The sequence below is a fragment of the Emys orbicularis genome, chromosome 18 (assembly GCF_028017835.1).
Source record: "Emys orbicularis isolate rEmyOrb1 chromosome 18, rEmyOrb1.hap1, whole genome shotgun sequence".
NCBI classification, from domain to species: domain Eukaryota; kingdom Metazoa; phylum Chordata; order Testudines; family Emydidae; genus Emys; species Emys orbicularis.
Genome location: NC_088700.1, coordinates 14,185,137 through 14,204,281, shown reverse-complemented (window position 1 = coordinate 14,204,281; position 19,145 = coordinate 14,185,137). Strand labels below are relative to the sequence as shown.

Genomic DNA, 19,145 nt, shown 5'->3' with positions numbered 1-19,145 from the left:
GCACAGCTCTTCTGCCTTTGGGAGGGTGGGGCCCCTGGGGCTGGAGCGGGTGACAGAGACACCCCATCTCAGTGGGCATCTGGGAGAGAGACCCCTGCAGAAGTGTTGGGCAATCATGGGGCACATCAGGCCCTTTTTGTGTGGCCCTTGCGGGGTCCCGCTCACACTGGGGCGTCCTCTCTGGCCTCCTCACCATCCCTGGGTCCCTTCTCTTGGATGCTGCTGTTAGGTTTGTCTGGATTTGGTGTCCTGCAGCCTGGCAGTGCTCAGGAGGGAGCCACAGCATATTGGGTCAGGGCGAGGGGGCCCTGGCAGCAGAACGGAAGCTCTGCTGAAAGCTTTGATCTCTTTGATCCATCTCTTGGCCAAACTAAATAACAGCCTTGCATTCTCCCCCCAGCCCCTTCCAGCTGAGGATCTCAAAATACCCGACAGGCACTGACGAATGAAGCCTCATTCCTCCCCCGCGAGGCAGGTGAGTCACTGTAATTCTCAGGGAAACTGACGCACAAGACTGATCCGAAGCCACACAGTGAGTGAGGGAAAGAACTGTGAACGTGGCCCAGACAACTGGCTGGCACAATGGTCCGTAGGAGGCTATGCGTGTTTGATAAATATTCCTATCCTAAGCTCTAGTGTAGCAATATTGTGCTCTGTTAAACAGCTGTGTTCCACCCCAGAAGTGGTTGCATTTCAGTGGTGGACAGAGTGGTCCCTGTATTTTCTCACAAGGGTGTTGTGAGGCTTAGTGATTGTTAAAGACATTACTGAGTGTGAAATGCCCACAGAGTGTATAAAACACATTGAGGAGTGAGGGAATCCTCCGATGAGCAGGTCCTGTACAAGTGCAGTGTATTGTTATTTATTAGCCTGGTGAGATCTGAAGTGAGAGAAATGAACCGGATGGCAGGTGCTGCAGAAGATAAGGCTTCACACCAACAGCAAGGAGATTCTGTGGAGGCCTGAGCTAGATGAGTGGCAGGGGTGGGAGATCAGAGAGTCACAAGGAAGATGTAGTTGGCTGGAGCAAGTTGACAGAGGGTTTCGCAAGGAAGGAGAGTGGTTTTTAACAAGACCTTAAAATGAATGGGGTGCTCAAGGTGATAGTTCTCCAGACCAAATCTCCGGGGTACTATATGTGGTCTCATGTACATACTCCTTAACGTGCCCCTTTTGGACTGACTGTGCTCAGAAGTTTATCTAGTTTTATGTCAATGACTTTGCTTTTTGTTGTCTTTGCTAAATGTTTATTTTGTTGCCAACAGGCTAACCTGTCAGTGTTTTGCAGGGCGCAGTTCCTGAATCCCAAGACAAACCTGGGGCAGATAAGACACTGAAGCTGAAGACACTTGTAAGTAACCAGATCCCAAGATGCAGTGATGCTTTCAAACCCCTCCTCCAAACCCCTGGATTTAGGACCGTAGTGACGGTAGCAAAATAGGCTGGCATTACAGAGCCAAGGAAAAGGTTGCAGAGGGACAGGAAATGCTAAAGGGCATTGGGCATCATGTCCTTAATGGACGTGAGGATGGTATCTATATTCCAATTGATCGAGAATCCTCAAGGACAATTGGTGGAAATGTATGTGGTCGCCATATGGAAATGTACACCAGTAGGCTGGTTCTGGAGTCTTTGTGCCCCAGTTAGTGTCCTGATAAATATCCTCTAACTGCAGAGAACAGGAGAATATATGGGGCGCCATGTGGCTTAAAGGTGCATTATTAAGCAGACACCTTTCCATTCTCCCACAAAGAGACACTGTAGAATACATCAGTGACACTCTAGAGCTGTGAGCCATTGTGTTACCCTCTCAGCCTCAGCAAGTGAGAACTTTGCTGCTGCTAAGCTGTGTGACAACTCCCCGACATGCCAGCTTATCTGCCTTGCCAGCAGAATTTCCAGGACTCTGCCAGTCCAAACCTTCCATAGCGGGTAGTAACCAGTGAATCCCAGTTCTCGAGTTCCTCAGAGATGTCTATCTGCAGTGCTTAGCCCCTCTGACTGTAGCACCCACAAAACCTTATCGAGTTTGCTGCTCCTTCAGTGAGATAGTACACACCAGCTTCTTACCGTACCTGGGGTTAACACTCTGTTTCAATCAAAGCACTGAGCTGGTTTATAATAAAAGCAAAGTGAGTTTATTAATAAAAGGAGATAGGTTTAAGTGCTACCAAGTATAAGGCAGGACAGAAAGGGTTACAAACTAACAAAAGCAAAATTATGCTTCTAAATCTAAAAATTCAACTTGACAAACTAGCGTCTCTTGTTCAGAGCAGTTTTTCTCACCAGAGTCTTCCAGCGTGGCTGACTGGTTTTTTAGCCGGGACCCTTCACAGCGGCAGGGCTCAGGAATTGGGGTACACTGATTGCTACCTGCTAGGGAAGGTGTGGACTGGCAGAGTCCTGAAGAGTTTGCTAGCAAGGCAGACAAGCTGGTGTGTTCCGGAGCTGACACATAGATTAGCAGCAGCAAAGCTCTCACTGGCTGCGGCTGAGAGGGGAAACACACATCTGTTGATGGCTCCTGAAATAAAGGTCTCTGTAGAATGGGGTTAGAATCCCCACCCTCCTTCAGTCTCCGGGGGACCAGGAGGGGAGGATCATCTCCTGCAGGACAGCAGCCCATCCTGCTGCTGCAGCAGGACTAGCCCTCTGGGACCTACGTGCAGGACTATTTGCTCTCCTGCAGGGTGACAGGCCATTAAATTACTGCAGCCACTTCATCCCAGAGGTGCCCGGTCACTTCCAAACCTGGGTCTCCTGCCTGGCACTGATCACTCTATTAGGTAGAGACAGGTTTAAGCGTTAGACAAAATTCAAAGATGATGATTTGCAGACGAGGCTGGTCCATCTTCTTTGTCACTGTGGTTTATGTGGGTAAATATATATATTTTAAAAGCTTTATTCGCTTCAGGGCCTCATTGGAGCTGGGTGGTGGTGGTGGCCTATGATATACCGGAGGTCAAGCTAGATGTTCTGGTGGTCACTTCTGGCTTTATACTCTATGGCTGACTCCCTGGCGAAATCTGTCTGGTTACCTCCTTCTCAAAGCCCTCCTGAAAACTCAGCTCTACTGTGGGGCCTGCAAGGCCAGAGGCATTGCTTGAGCTCTGCCTGCTGCTCAGTGTGCTAAGACACACTTGTATTGCTGTTACCTCTCGCCCTGCCATGTCCCCTGGGTGCTTGTTTAATTCACTCCTTGTCGTCTCTTCTTTCCTAGACGGTAAGCTGTGTGGGGCAGGGACTGGCTTTTGAATAAGTGTTTGTACAGCGCCTGGCACAGCAGGCCTCTGATCCTTGACTGGGCCCTTGTGCACTACTAGTAATAACAGAGTTGTCTAACCAGGCTTCCTGGTGCTGTAGACCGAGAGATGTTTTTTTAAATAAGACCACATGCAAAAGAGCTATTTGGATGAAAATCTTCCCACGCCACCATAAGTAAATCCCCTCCCGTCTCTTCCATTGATCCTTACACTCCTATTCATTCCACCCCCACAGGGAACACGGTGTGCGGGAGGCTGAGGCCTAGGCTCGGGTGTGACCCTTCATTGAAAATGCTTTGCCATTTAACCTGGGGCTCTATTAGTTCAGGCTTCCCAGGGTATGTCTGCACTGCAAGTCTCAGAGCCTGGGACAACTGACTTGGGCTTGCATTACGGGGCTCAAAATAGCAGTGGAGACGTTCCCGCTCAGGCTGGAGCTCGGGCTCTGAAACCTGGTCTGGGGGTGGCTCTCAGAGCCCGAGCAGGAAAGTCTGCGCTGCTGTTTTCAGCCCCATAGCGCAAGCCTGAATCAGCTGCCCTGGGCTCTGAGACCCACTACGGCCGTGATTGTTTTTTGTTCAGTGTAGATGTACCCTCAGCTGATCACGTCTGTGGCCAGCTCACATGGAGAGAGAGGAGTTACCCCATTTAGGGTGTGGCAAAGAAGTACCTTTAAAAAAACAACCCTCAGTGCTTGGGTTTGTCCATCTAAACCCTGAACTGTGTTGGGGAAACGCTTCCCCACTGGCCAGGGTGGGATGGGCCATGGGGAACTAGTCGGTCTGTTCCACCCCGATGTTCTTGCTAGGGCTGTGTGTGACTGCAGCTCCCCTCCCACCATGCTTTGTCCAATTATAGGGCTCATGCCTTAGCTTCCTCGCTTGTGAGCTCTGGGGAGCAGGGAGTTTGTCTGAGTGGTGTCTGGCCAGTGCTTCGTGCACATCATGGGCACTACTGGGCCATTTACAATACTCAGCACAGTGCTGCTTTGGCATCTCTCTGTCTGTCGGTGTCCTTCCTTCCTCTTCCATCCTTGGGCTGAGAGAGCCCCCGAGCTTTGCCCCCACGCTTGTGTTCAGCACGCGTGTGGGGATGTGCTGGGTCAGCATGTGTGTGGCTAAAGCAGAGAGCCCAGAACAAGTTTCTTACTTCCTGTTTATGACCCCCCACATTAGGGCTATGCCCCCCCCCATATGTTAGTGTTTGTAAGAGGTCCCAGACTGACAGCCCAGGAGCTGGTGTCCTGAGCAGTGGCGATGTGAGTATCACTCTTGCACCTGGAGAGGGGGATAGCACCAGGGCCGGCTTTAGGCCAATTCAACCAATTCCCCTGAATCGGGCCCCGCACCTAAGAGGGCCCCGCGCCCAAGCCCCAGCACAGCATACCGGCAAGAGCCAGTGCGCCGTACCGGGGTGGCTCGGCTTCCCCAGGGGGCAATTTAAAGGGCCTGGGGCTCCCAGCAGGGGCTGGAGCCCCAGGCCCTTTAAATTGCCACCAGAGCCCCACTGCTGGAGCCCTGGGGTGGGGCTCTGGAGGCTATTTAAAAAGTCCGGGGCTCCTGTTGCTTCTACCGCCCTGGCCCTTTAAATAGCTGCTGGAGCCCCGCCGCTTCCCCAGGGCTCCCTCGGCTATTTAAAGGGCCGGGGCGGTAGAAGCAGGGGAGCCCTGGGCCCTTTAAATAGCCCCCAAAGCCCTGGGATAGCGGGGGCTCCGGGGGCTATTTAAAGGGCCGGGGCTCCAGCTGCCTCTGCTGCATCCCCTCCTGCCCGCACCATCCCCGCACCCCCTGCCCTGCCCACAGCCAGCCACTGTCTCCAGCCAGCCCTGCCTGCACCAGCCCTGCACCCCCTGCCCTGCCTGCACCAGCCCTGCACCCCCTGCCCTGCCCGCACCAGACCTGCCCCCCCCCTGCCCGCACCAGCCCTGCACCCCCTGCCCTGCCTGCACCAGACCTGCCTCCCCACCCTGCCTGCACCCCCTGCCCACAGCCAGCCCCTGCCGCACCCCCCTGCGGCCCTGCCCGAAGCCAGCCAGCCCCACACACATCCCTGCCCGCACCAGCCCCTGTCTCCAGCCAGCCCCGCACCCCCTGCCCGCAGCCAGCCCCTGCTGCACCCACTGCCCTGCCTCCAGCCCTGCACCCCCTGCCCTGCCTGCAGCCAGCCACTGTCTCCAGCCAGCCCTGCCTGCACCAGCCCTGCACCCCCTGCCCTGCCCGCACCAGACCTGCCCCCCCGCCCTGTCTGCACCAGCCCTGCACCCCCTGCCCTGCCCGCACCAGCCCTGCCCCCCCACCCTGCCTGCAGCCAGCCCTGCACCCCCTGCCCTGCCCGCACCAGACCTGCCCCCCCGCCCTGCCTGCATCAGCCCTGTACCCCCTGCCCTGCCCGCAGCCAGCCACTGTCTCCAGCCAGCCCTGCCTGCACCAGCCCTGCACCCCCTGCCCTGCCCGCACCAGCCCTGCACCCCCTGCCCTGCCCGCACCAGCCCTGCCCCCCCGCCCTGCCTGCAGCCAGCCCTGCACCCCCTGCCCACAGCCAGCCCCTGCCGCACCCCCTGCCCTGCCTCCAGCCAACCCCTGCCACACACCCCTGCGGCCCTGCCCGAAGCCAGCCAGCCCCACACACATCCCTGCCCGCACCAGCCCCGCACCCCCTGCCCTGCCCGCAGCCAGCCCCTGTCTCCAGCCAGCCCCGCACCCCCTGCCCGCAGCCAGCCCCTGCTGCACCCACTGCCCTGCCTCCAGCCCCGCACTCCCTGCCCTGCCCGCACTAGCCCCTGTCTCCAGCCAGCCCCGCACCCCCTGCCCTGCCTGCAGCCAGCCCGTCTCCAGCCAGCCCCACACCCCCTGCCCGCAGCCAGCCCCGCACCCCCTGCCCGCAGCCAGCCCGTCTTCAGCCAGCCCCGCACCCCCTGCCCGCAGCCAGCCCGTCTCCAGCCAGCCCCGCACCTCCTGCCCTGTCTGCAGCCAACCCCTGCCGCACCCCCCCACCTGAAGCCAGCCAGTCCCGCACTCCTCTGTCTCCAGCCCAGCCAACCCCTGCCACACCCCCCTGCGGCCCTGCCCGAAGCCAGCCAGCCCACCCCACACCCCCGTCTCCAGCCAGCCCTGCACCCCTTGCCCTGCCTGCAGCCAGCCCCTACCTCCAGTCAGCCCCTGCCCTGCCTCCAGCCAGCCCCATGTCCACTGGTGCCCTGCAGTTCCCAGGGCAGTAACCCTGCACACCTGCTTCAATGAGGGGGGCAGGGAGCAGCTGGGACCCACACATGTGCACACCGGGTGACCAGACAGCAAGTGTGAAAAATCGGGATGGGGTGGGGGGTAATAGGAGACTATATAAGAAAAAGACCCCAAAATCGGGACTGTCCCTATAAAATCGGGACATCTGGTCACCCTAGCACACGCCCAGGGAGTGGAGGGGACCCACACATGTGAAACGGAGCTCATTGATAACCGATCAACAGCATATATGATGCAATGTACATAATATATAATTTTATTATTTATATAGTTATGGAAAGTAAATAATACATGGAAGAAATGAAAGGCTTTTTTTTACATGTTTTTTTTGGGGCCCCGCCAAAAATGTTCGAATTGGGCCCCGCACTTCCTAAAGCCGGCCCAAGACTTCAGTCCCCAGGGCCCTTTTGCTCCTTGGCCTCTGCTGAGATGGGCACCATGGGGCCAGGTTATGCTGGTGGTTGGCCTCGCGCTTTAGCTATGGCCAAGTAAGCCATGATGGCGTAGGTAGCGCCCCCTCTGTACCTGGTGCTGTGCTGTTCGTGGTTCCTGATCTGCTCCTCCCTGAGGCTCAAGCAATCCACATTTGTGACAGAAGCTGACGTTACAATCCAGACAGGAACAAAGCAGCATGTGGCCCTCGGAGCTCTTTAAGGCTTGCCATTTATCAGCTGGGCCGCCTGTTGTTACTAGACAGGAAGTGAGTCATTTTGAAACAGAACAATCGGGCATATCTGAGCTACTCGTTTGCCAAGCGCTCCCCAATTGTGATGTGTGACCGAAGGTTTCATATTAAATGGTAATCACTGTCAATCAAAGAGTGCAGCCCCGCTCCTGGTTTGTGATCAAGCACTACAAAAGGCCTAGTGTTGCTTGACTCCTTGGGGACCATTGTGTAATGAAACTAACCAGGGTGAGCTCTGCTCTGAGAGGAGGAGAGAATTACAGGATGGAGGTAGCAGGTAGTCGCTCTACCCAGGGACGTGCAAAGGGGAGCGCAGTGTGTGCTGGGGGTGGTCACAGCTGTAAGCCCCTGCTTCCCTGTCCCCTACCCGGGTGTGTACTGCTGCACTGACATCAACGCTTCCTGGATTTCGTATGCAGGTGTCCAGTGGCTGGAGCAGGGGTTAGGAATCCGGGCTCCTGGGCTCTTTGCCATGACCCTGCTGTGTAACCTCAGGCAGGGCGCTTAATCTCCCTGCACTTCAGCCTTCCCTTAGCTGGAAAGCAGGGGCGATGTTATCTGGTGGGAGTGTTGTCAGGTTGAAAACATGGGGGAAGCTCTTTGGGTGGAAGGCATCGTGTGGGTTTTCAGCGGGGGGAGATGTTTTCACAGACCCAGGGTGAAGAATCCCCAGCCTGCCTGCCAACATCGATCTTGGTCCTTCTCACTTGCTTTCGCCTGAGGATTGCCTGATCTGATCACAGCTGACTCTGTTTCCTTCCCCTCCTAGCCCTTGTTCCCATTGTGGACCACTCAGAGTATTTAATTTAGAACAGCAAGGGTCTTTAATTACACTAGATCATGGTCTCTCAACCTGGGAATCTCAAACAGCTGTCGAGCGCCACTGCCACACCCAGCCCTTCCCGTCCTGCTAAAGAGGAGGAGAGTCCCGTCCCACTATGGAAGAAGGAAGAACCACGGCCCGTGTTTTGTTTTCCAGGATGCCTGCAGCGTTCAGTGCATTCTAGCCCCACCACAATGAGAGATCCCTGGTCACTAGAATGCAGTCACCCCTATCGCTGCCATGTGCAAAGTTCTCGGCGGTGAATCTTGAGCTTCCCTTCTCAATGCATTGCAGGTCCATCTGTTCTTAACTCTGGTGATTCTGTCTGCTTGTACTGTGCTCTACGTCCTGCTCTGCTCGCAGCTGCGTTGGCTCAGCTATCAGCAGCTGGAGGAACATAAACGGCCCTTGGTGATGGTGTCTGGAGCCCTCAGCTTCGAGGGATACAGTCGTGTTCCTGATGGAAAGGTGGGTTAAAGTTCCAGCTGCGAATGGGCTCTCCCAAGACAGGAGAATGTGAGGTAGTGGTTAGAGCACAAGACTGGGAGTTGGGACTTCTGGTTTCCATTTGCAGTATCACTGTGTGCCCTTGGGTGAGTCACTTCACCCAGCATTGCCTCAGTTTCTCCATCACTAATGAAGATGATAATGTACCTACTTCCCATGAGAGTTGAGGCTTATTGATTAAAGTTTGCACAGTGTTTGAGGCTCCTAAGTTGTGAAAGATGCCTCAGCAATGCAGAGCATTAGCCGTGGGGCTACCGTGGCCCTGTGCTGGTGTAACAAAGCCCCTTGGCTTACTCACATCAATCTCTGCTGTCCGGGTCCCGGAACAGGCTCAAAGCAAAGCACATCCGACATCTGGAGTAATCGAAAACACTACCCTTTGGTGGGGGCCTAAGTTAGAGCGTGCTGCTTTCAGACTCCAGGGAGGCACCAGGGCATAGTTAAAGGGAGTCAGGAGAAACCAGTTCTAGACGTGTTTTTTAAAGCTCATTCTGGTAACATGGCTTTAGCCCCGGTGTAGATTCGGCTTGAGAGCGTCGCCACCCTGTGCGAGCAATAGGGAGTTGCAGGGAGGGTGGCTAAGAGCAGCACCGTGGAGAGAGTGGTGGAAGGGGGCCCTTGAGGGAGGGCAGTTCTGAATTGGATTTAGAGACAGACAGGAAGCCAATGCAGGTGATGAAAGGGTGATATGGCCCTGCTGCCTGGAATGAAAACATACTGCGAGCCCCTCCCCTTGCAAGCCCTGGGCCTCTCCTGTCCCTCTCCATTGCTAACGGTGCGTCTTGCTGCAGCCGTTGGTCAGAGCTCAGTGCCGCCAGTGCGCCCTGGTATCGAGCTCGGGTCAGATGCTGGGCTCGCGGCTGGGGAAGGAGATCGACCGAATGGAGTGCGTCCTGCGCATGAACCAGGCCCCCACCAATGGCTACGAAGAGGATGTGGGGACGAAGAGCACCATCAGGGTCGTCTCGCACACCAGCATCCCTTTGCTCCTGAGGAACCAGTCGTACTTCTTCAAGCAATCCCGGGAGACCCTCTACATCGTCTGGGGGCCCATGAGAAAGATGAGCCGGGAGAAGGGGGGGTTGACCTACAGGACTCTCCAGGAAATGAAGGAGATGTATCCCAGCCTGCAGATCTACACGCTAACCGAGAGGATGATGGCTTACTGTGACGAGGTCTTCCAGGTCGAGACAGGGAAGAACAGGTGAGTAGGCTCCTCGCTCCCTCCCTCAGGGCCTCCACGCCACAGCCACCTCCTGGGTGTAGAGCTTTCCGCCCCAGGGTCTACTGGTAGCTGGATGCTTCTGGTAAACCAATCAGCAGTGAAATAGTTAATAGTGTTGCCATTTTAGGTTGGGATTTTTGAAAGCACCTATAGGACTTTGGAGCACAAGTCCCAATGGGATTTGTGCTTCTAAGTCACTTAGGCAGTTCTCCACTCTTTAATTGTAAATGTTGGGTTTCAGAGTTACCAACCCATTGACATGAGTGGGACAGTTTACTCCCCTCCCACAAATGCTGCTTGCCCCTCAGTGGTGAATGGACCTGCAAGGTACCGTAGGAGGGTCAGGGCGCTGAACACGAATGGATTTAGCAAGCAGTCACCGTGTAAACTGCAATGGGCTATTTGTGGATGTTAGAAAGTTATGGAGTCACCTTCATCCCAGGAAGAGTTGTGTAAGAATTCATTGCTGTATAACAATATGTAACACGTCAGTTACATCGTGCATTTATGGGCAGTCAGCTTTTCAGTTGAAACCCTGTGCAGGTCAGCAGTGACCAGCAGTCATTTGTCCTCTGCTTGGTAGATGAGTGGAGGGTTCCATTTGGTTCCTGTTGGCCGGGTGTCCACAGCACACACATCTCCATCACCTTTGGCATTGATAGTCCCCCTGGTCAGCAGACAGGCCAAGAACAGACTGAGCTCCCCTTGGACTTGCTGAGGGGGTCCCATTGTGCCAGGGATGAGGCGCATTGGAGGAGCAGCCTGAGCTGCTTGCCCCGCTGCTGCCTGTCCCGTTCCCACTGTGGATAAACAGGGAGCATCAGTCTCCAGAGCTGCCAGTGCAGCTTTGTTCACCAGCCCCACACTCGCTTCAAGGGGCACGACATGCCAGGAGCCTGGAGTGGGAGGGGGCGGAAAGAGAGAGCTTCCAAACACACGTGCATCCGGTATTGCTGGCATTTCCTCCCCATCCCCGGTAGACAAAGAGCCCATCTTCCTCCCCGCCCCGTTTTTCTTGTCCTGCTCTTCTGTTTGCTCTTCCCATCCTCATCCAGAGACTGCTCCAAAGGCCCTAATCACACCCAGTAGGTGCCCTAGTCTGCCCCCCTCAGTCAGGGCAGGATGTGCCTTATTGTCCACTCTTGGCCTAGGACAGGGGTTGGCAACCTGCGGCACCTGAGCCAAAGGCGGCACGTGAGCCGATTTTTACTGGCACGCTGCTGCCAGCCGGGATCCCGGCCCCCGGCCCCGCTCAGGCCGCTGCTGGCCTGGGTGAACGGAACCCCCGGCCGACAGCGGCTGAGCGGGACCGGCGGCCAGGACCCTGGCTGGCAGAGCCGGTGGCCGGAACCCCAGACCGGCAGCAGGCTGAGCTGCTCAGCCCGCTGCCGGTCTGGGGTTCCGGCCGCCAGCCCCTTGCCAGCCGGGGTCCCGGCCATCAGCCCACTCAGCCTGCTGCCAGCCTGGGATAGCAGCCCCACTCACCTCGCTGCTGGTCTGGGGTTCCAGCCGCCCGGCCCCCTGCCAGCCAGGGTCCGGGCCTCCGGCCCTGCTCAGCCCTCCTGCCGGCCTGGGGTATCGGCAGCCAGCCCAGGGCTCTGCTCTTGGCCTGGTCCCAGCGCTCTGCAGCCCTTATAAAAAATGACACTACAATTAGCTTAAAAACTTGAAAACTTAAAAACTTTGTATATTACAGTAATCGTTAAAAATGTATAATGTTAATAAATACATAGGTTTGATGAAACAAAGTAGTTGTACTTATGTGCCTGTGCTTAATTTGTGTTTTCGATGATTTACCTTCTAAAAAAATCTCGCCTGTCTCGCACCCCCAGAAAGGGCATCTCACACCCCCAGGGAGTGCGTGCACCCCAGGTTAAGAACCACTGCACTAAACTGATAAGATCTGCATTTCAGTTGAATTTTAAATGAAGCTTCTTAAACATTTTAAAAACCTTGTGTACTTTACATACAACAATAGTTTAGTTATATATTATAGACTTATAGAAAGAGACCCTCTAAAAACATTAACATGTATGACTGGCACGCGAAACCTTAAATCAGAGTGAATAAATGAAGACTCGGCACACCACTTCCGAAAGGTTGCCGACCCCTGGTCTAGGAGATGAGTGCAGGTTTCCCTCCCACAGCCTGTGTCCGTTTCTCTCTCTGCCGTGCTGGTTACGGCAGCCTGGCCCCTCCAACTCTGTTGCTGTGTGATTCGTAGGATGAAGTCTGGCTCCTTCCTGAGCACTGGCTGGTTCACCATGATCCTGGCAATGGAGCTGTGCGAACAGATCTCTGTCTTCGGCATGGTCAGCGATAGCTACTGCAGGTACAGCCGTGAGGAGAGGGAGGGGCTGAGGGCGGGAGACTTCTTGGGGCTTTTGCCACAAAGCACGTCTGTTCGTCAGTTAACTCAGCACAACCATCCCACAAGCAATACAATACGTCTTCCATACAATCTCTGTCCCCAGAGACTTAGCCAAGTTCGGTAACAAACAGCACAGGGAGGGGTGTATTAGGAGGTGCGGACAATGCAGAAAATGTATGAAGTGGACAGATACAGGGAGGCTGCTCCAAGCATCAGGAGTTGCAGAGGAGAAGGTCCTCACACTAACAGTGGTGAGATCCGAGAAGGAAGGGGACGGAACAGAGAGAACGGGAGTCTGGCTGGGGGTGAGTTCCCGAGGAGTTTTTATAAGCAAGGAGGCAGTTTGGAACAGGGAGCTGGGGGCCCTAGCTGCAGAGGTGACATGGCTCTGCTCTCTCTGTGATGCCCACACCTGCTGGAGTCTGCAGAGCTGGGATGCAGTAAAATGATGGAGGGAGTGTGTGGTAGGAATCGAGGCCCAGGGCAATGAAGGGGAGGATGAGGATTTCAGCAGGGGCGGGTCTATCTGTAACTCAGGAGGAAGTTCTTCATTCATTCAGCTCCCCCATCCCCATCTCGTGGGGCAGGATTGGTCCCTTTGGTAGATTTGCTCGTGCTTTGTCCAGCCTAATGTGGAGGTTTGGGAGGTGGGTGTTACACACCCAGCTCCTAGCAGGGGAGTTGACAATCCCCATGACTGGGACTCATGCTTTGTGCCCTCAGCCATGTGGCCCAGAGATCCCTGACACTGAATGGACATCTCCGGGGTTAGTAGACTGGTGCCTCTCTCTTGTGTTGGCTCCATCCCTGCTCTGGAAGCAGGAGTCTGCCATCTGGGCCAGTGCCCCACGGCGCTACCTCTTGTCTGCTCTGGTTGGCAGGGAGAAGAACCATCCCAGAGTGCCTTACCACTACTTTGAAAAGGGCAAGCTGGACGAGTGCAGGATGTACCTCGCCCATGAGAGAGCCCCCCGGGGTGGCCACCGCTTCATCACTGAGAAAACGGTCTTCTCCCACTGGGCAAAGACAAGGAACATTGTCTTCAATCACACCTCGTGGGTGGGTGGGTAGGGGCGTCCGGCCCACGTGCAGCTCCCGGGGGGAAACGTTTCACTCCGTGGTATGATAGGCTGCAGCCTAGTCCTGCAGTGTGGCATGGGGGCCTGTCTGGAGGAATTGCACATGGGGGGTCAGTGCATGAAGAGAAGCTGCACAAACACGGACTTGACGAGAGGCAGAGCATCCTGGGAGGTGTTGAATGGAGCAATAAAGGCACATCTCAGATGTGACACATGCCCACCCTCTGCAGGGTCCCTGCCACTTGTGCTGGAGCATTGATCTGCAGGTCAGAGTGTCTCTGCGGGTCTGCTCTTAGGTGTTGCACAATCCTTCCCAGGCACTCAGCTGGAAGGAGGCAGAGAAAACCTGGGGCATCGTTCAGAGCACTCAAGGTCTCAGCCCCTCCATTGCTGCAAGCAATCCCTGACATCTCTGAACCTCCCCCCCCCCCCAATCATTCTGAGCTCTGACCCTAGGACTGTCTTTGAAAAGTTTTTAATCTTTGAACCAGGATGAATATTTAATCCAGTATTAAACATTTCCATACTTGCATTACAGCAGGCTGCAGATCTTAGAAAAGTGGAGTCGCTCTGAGGTTTAAGTCAGTGCCTCTTGGGTGAAACTCCTCATTCTCTTCCACTTATATCCTCAAGAGGAGGTTTAGGTGGGTGACCAGGGGGAAGACGAATGGTCTTGTAGTCAAGGCACTGGACTGGGACTCAGGGGACTTGGACTCAAATCCAAGCTCTGCCACAGATTCTCTGTGTGACCTTGGACAAGTTACCTAGGACCCGATCCAAAGCCCGTTGACATCAATGGAAAGACTCCCATTTACTCCAGTGGGCTGCTGTCTCAGTTCCCAGTCTTCTGCTTGTACATTGTATTCGTTCCTCTCCTGCGTCTGTCTTGTCCATTTCGATTGTAAGCTCCTTGGGGCACAGATTGGCTCTTACGAGCAAAATGGGGCCCTGATCTCAGCTGAAGCCTGTAGGCATTACAGTTATCCCAATAGTACTTCCTCCTGTTGGTTGTGAAGCCGTGCACAGGCCTCGGGCTGGTGGATTGCTCCCACACAGAGCGAAGTGGCAGGAGATCTGGGGGCTCTGGGGGCCCTGGGTCTTCGGTCAGCTTAAAGAGCGAGAGGAGTGGAATGTTTCAAAAGCGTTTCTTGCTGTGACTTGGCTGAACGGGGGCGAGACACCTGTCCTCCTGTGGGCATGCTGTGCTGGATGTGCAGTGCAGGGAAACGAGATCCCCTGTCGCCAGCCGGCCTGCCATTCAGTGAGGCGTAGACATAAGAACGGCCACACTGGCTCAGACCAAAGGGCCATCTAGCCCAGTATCCTGTCTTCCAGCAGTGGCCAATGCCAGGTGCCCTAGAGGGAATGAACAGAACAGGTAATCATCAAGTGATCCATCCCGGCAGCAGTGTTTGTGCTGAGGTTTTGCCATTCGGCAAGGAAAAGGACACTGCCTCCTGGGCCAGCAGTCCATCGCTTCTGTCCAAATATCTTCTCGTTCTGTCTGTCCCAGGGTGGGGAATTTTGACCTAGTGCCGTACCTGGGGCACCCGACTGTGGGCTCCGCTCCCACGCATCACACCTCTCAAAGTAGTGTGCATGTGCCCTGCAGCTCCTGTTACCCTGCAGGACAGGTCCTGCATTCCAGACATGCCGTGACGTGTTCTAGACGCTGCCCTGACCTCAGTAAAGGTGACCGCTTTTTGCCAGAAAAATGGGGTCCGTTCTGGTTCAACATCCTGAATGATACACCTTACATTTCTATAGCACTTTTAACCATGAAGGATCCCAAAGTGCTTTTGCAAAGTCTGAATAGCTACAGGAGCCACCTCATCTCCTCCTCAAAATGCAGCTACTTCTGGAGTGGAACACTGTCTTTTCAACAGCAGCACACAACACCACCGTAGGACAGTGGTTTTCAACCTGGGGTCCGCAGACCCCTGGGGTTCCGCAGACTATGTCTAAGGGGTCTGCGAAAGGTGGTCATTATCATAGAAGAGAGTTTCTCAACCTGTGGTACGTGGATCTCTGGGGGTCTGCAGACTGTGTCTAAGATTTCCAAAGGGGTCTGCACCTCCAGTCAAAATTTTGTAGGGGTCTGCAAATGAAAAATGGTTGAAAACCACTGCTGTAGGACAGGAAGCGAAGAAAGATGCTGCATCTAATTTAAATGGTGGGGGAGTCTAGTTTTACATTGTCTTGAAATACAGTGTCTTCGCATCTGTAATTATAATTGCATCTATTTAAAATCCTTGTTCGGGGGTTTAAACCGCGACAGCTATGAAGGAAGTTTTGGAGACGGCCTGCAGTGCTCATGTCACTTGGGCCACATAGCAGGTGGTGGCAGCCCGCGTGGAAAGCCCGTCTTTGTGCAGTGCTGTAGCCGTTTAAAACCACATCTTAGATGAATTGGTTTGGAAAAGACTCTCGGCATAAGCTGTTTCTTGAACTGGAGCAGAGTGTGGTCGCTTTGGGGTTCAGGCTGGAAGACACAACTTCTGTCAGCATCTCCACCATGTCAGGAAGAAACATTTCCTTCCAGTGTTCTGGCATGTACCCTTTGAGTTCGTGTGCTGCCTTTGTTACCAAGTGCCCTTGGGTTGATACCAAAGCAAACCTACTTAATAAATGTATTTTTTATTCTGTGATCATTCATTGTTTGTGCAAACTGGGTGAATTTAGCCAGCTGGACTCAATCCTGGAGTCGTTGCTCAGACAGGGCTCCCATAGCCATCCTGCCAGACCATTCTTAATTGCTGGAAATTCTGTTCTCTGGGATTCAAGGCATGGGCATGGGGTAAGAGCTTTGCACGTGCTGCTCTCTCTATTTCTCCTCTGCCGTCAACTGTTATATGCATTTCCCATAATCCCCTGGCAAGCAACCTGTGTAATCCACCTAACCTAGCATGGGTTTTGGCCCCTAGTGGCTATGTCACATAAGAGATTTGAGTCTGCTACTGCTGCAGGGTTAATGGGTCCTTTAATTCAAACAGCGGAAGTCATGCTTTTAGATCACTCAGTCCCTGCTGACTCATCCAGGGGGTCAGTACATGTGCAAGTTGAATGCCCCCTCTATCAGTCCCTTTAGTTTGTCCCCTACTGACGTTGCCAAGTCACCTTAGCTCGAGGGGCGACTCTGGCTGGAAACACCAAATCACAGGCTGATCATATGTCACAATATGTCACGCTGCCCTCTCGCTCTCCTGGACTTTGGTTTAAATATAAACAGACATCACCGAGGGAGTCAGAGCCCCCTGTCCCATCACACTTTTTCCTACCCCTCTTCTCTGGCAGAGGCTGTTGAACTTATACAGGAAGATCTGGCTGCCTGGAGAAATGCTAATTATACAAAATCTTCTTGTATAGATGCCAAGCATTGGTTGCTGACACAGCATTACTCAGCACTTTGTGTGCAGACTTCCTCACGTGGGGGGAAAGAATTTCCCATCTGTAATGGGCTGGGGAACAATGAACTGCTTAAAAATCCCAGGTAGCTCTCACACTCATAGTCAACTGACTTCTTTGAGAGCAGGATTAGGCCCTTAATTAGCTCACAGAGGGCCTGATTCTGCCGCTTTTACTAGCTGACCAGCTGTGTATTTTCTGAGTAGCCCTGCTGAAATCAATGAACCACCCCCCAGGAATGAAGATGAGAAAAACTGAAAGAAACGACTGTTGTTTATATTCCAGTAGCCCCAAGAAGTTGCAGCTGAGCTCAGGGCCTCGTTGTACCGGGCAGGGCGCATACACAGAGCGAGAGACAGCCCCTGCCCCAAAGAACTTACAGTCTAAATACGTAAGAAAAGGGTGGGGGAGAGGCAGCACTGGTGCTATTGGGAGGCTGTGTACTTCAGGGGACAGAGCAGTGGACCCTGACTCAGGAGACCTTGATTCTAGTCCCAACTCTGCCACCCAACCAGCTGCATGACCTTGGGCAAGTCACGTCATCTCCTGTGTCCATCTTGTCTAGTAGGCTGGTGAGGTCTTTGGGAGAGGGCCAGCCTCACACAGTGTATGGTCTAGCACAATAGAACCCTGCTTTCAGCTGGGGCCTTTAGACACAAAGAATCACTGCGACTAAGAACAATCTCTATTTCAAATGAGCTCAGCTCCCGTATAGGCACCAGGATCAAGCCCTGAATTTCTATGTGCCTCATTTTATGCAAACAACTTGACTGAGCTCACCCAGCAAATTATGTCAGAGCAAGAGACAGAAGGTACCAATGCCCAGTTCCCTACTCTAACCACTTGGCAACACTCCCTTGGTTAACTAAATGGCCTTTACACAGTAGCGTCACCAGTAGGGGTGTAACAGTGGGGACTACACAGCTCCCTAGCACAGAGCTGCTGTTTATTCTTGGAGGCAGAGGAATGCCTGTGATCTGGCAGGTGCAAGCCAACCCAAGGGGTTAAAGGACCCAGATTCCATGCTGTCAGTGAGGAAGCTGCTACAGTCAAATGGATCCTTGTGGATGCTACAAGCCTCTTGCTCTGGGAACACTCCCCATTTAAAAATAGCCCCCTCCTCCCCCTGTGAACACAATGGACTTCTGCCTGCCTTGTATTTCCTAGCAGCCACATGATGGCATTGCTCAGTAAATAGGGTTTTACTTAGTGGTTGGCTTTGGCTGAATTTATCTCATGCCAACCAGTAAGTGCAAAGTTTTGTTTCCTTTGAGACATCAGCCCCCTGTGGCTGGCTCAGTGGTGGAGGGGTTGGAGCCCAGCACGAGCAGCAGCCCAGGCAGTTGATAGTGGAAATGGACACGTTCTGATCTGAGCCGCCTGTGTGTGTCCAGCTCTCGCTGAGAATCTGTGTCCGGCTGGAGGAGATTAGTGCTACGCGGCGGGATTTCCCAGCACTCGAGTCACAGGGTTGCTTGTGTTCCAGAGAGAGTGAAGTGCCAGTTTGTGCGCATGGGCCTTGTGTCACTGGGGGTTAGGCTGTGGCCATTACTACACACACAGCAGGGCTTTCCCAGCTGGACAGGTTCATTTTGACATCTTCATCTCTCCAGTGTGCCACCCATATGAGCATGGACTGGTGTGCAGGGCTGCCATGGCAACTGTGCTCGCGCAGGCGGTAACCAAGGCGAACATACAAACATGTGACACATGAGAGGGTTAAGGAGCCCGATTGCCACATGGGGCCATTCCATACCAGGCAGGCGCAGGGCTGTGCTGTGCTCCACTGGGGCGGAGACCAGACGGGCAGGATGAACATCACACGTGTTATTTATCTTGAAACCAGCCTTCCTCTTTTGCCAGTGGGATCCCGAGGCAAAGTGGCTCCCACGCTACATTTTGGGATGCGGGAGGCAGAGCAGAAGCAGGGTCTAGATCCCACAGCTGGGCCCACCTGCCCACTTCGTATGTCTGTTTCCTTGGTTTTACAATACAACCCGGCTCACAGGTAGGACCATGTTCCTTTGTTAGGCGGACTGATGGCTCTGCACAGACAGAGTCCCGGGATGCTGGAACAACTATCGTAGTGGGGGTGCTGAGAGCCATTGAACCAAACTGTAAACCCTGGATATAATGGAAACCACTCCAAGCCAGGGGGTGCTGCAGCACCCCCCGCATCCCTAGTTCCAGCCCCTATGACAGAGCTTGTAAAATAACCTCCTGACAACCTAAAACACCAATGAAGAGAGAGGCCTTCAGACCCACGTACCACCCTGGGAGCCATTGCTCCTGCCTCTGGCTAGACAGGGATGGATTCACAGGACCAGAATCCCACCTGCCCCCGAGACTCTGTGCCCTGGTGCTGCCCGCGCAATAGCTTCCCAGCCCCAGGAAATACACTTCTCCATCTCAGTACTATGATTTGTGCAGCAGAAGTGTAGTCTGATGGTTACAGCCAGGCACTGGGGTGCCCAGGACTCTTGGGGTCTAGTCTCAGCTCCGTCACTGACTGGCTGTGAAACCTGGACAAGTCACTTAACCTCTC

General features: G+C 54.1%; 1 protein-coding gene across 1 annotated transcript; it reads left to right on the top strand.

Annotated features, from left to right (window-relative positions):
• The first annotated feature begins 445 nt into the window (after positions 1-445).
• Positions 446-13,187, top strand: ST6GALNAC4 (ST6 N-acetylgalactosaminide alpha-2,6-sialyltransferase 4). Its single transcript, XM_065418863.1, has 6 exons — positions 446-475; positions 1,289-1,351; positions 8,308-8,481; positions 9,312-9,724; positions 11,970-12,077; positions 12,998-13,187. The coding sequence occupies exons 1-6, from the start codon at positions 446-448 to the stop codon at positions 13,185-13,187; spliced, it is 978 nt and encodes a 325-aa protein (XP_065274935.1).
• Positions 13,188-19,145: the final 5,958 nt, after the last annotated feature.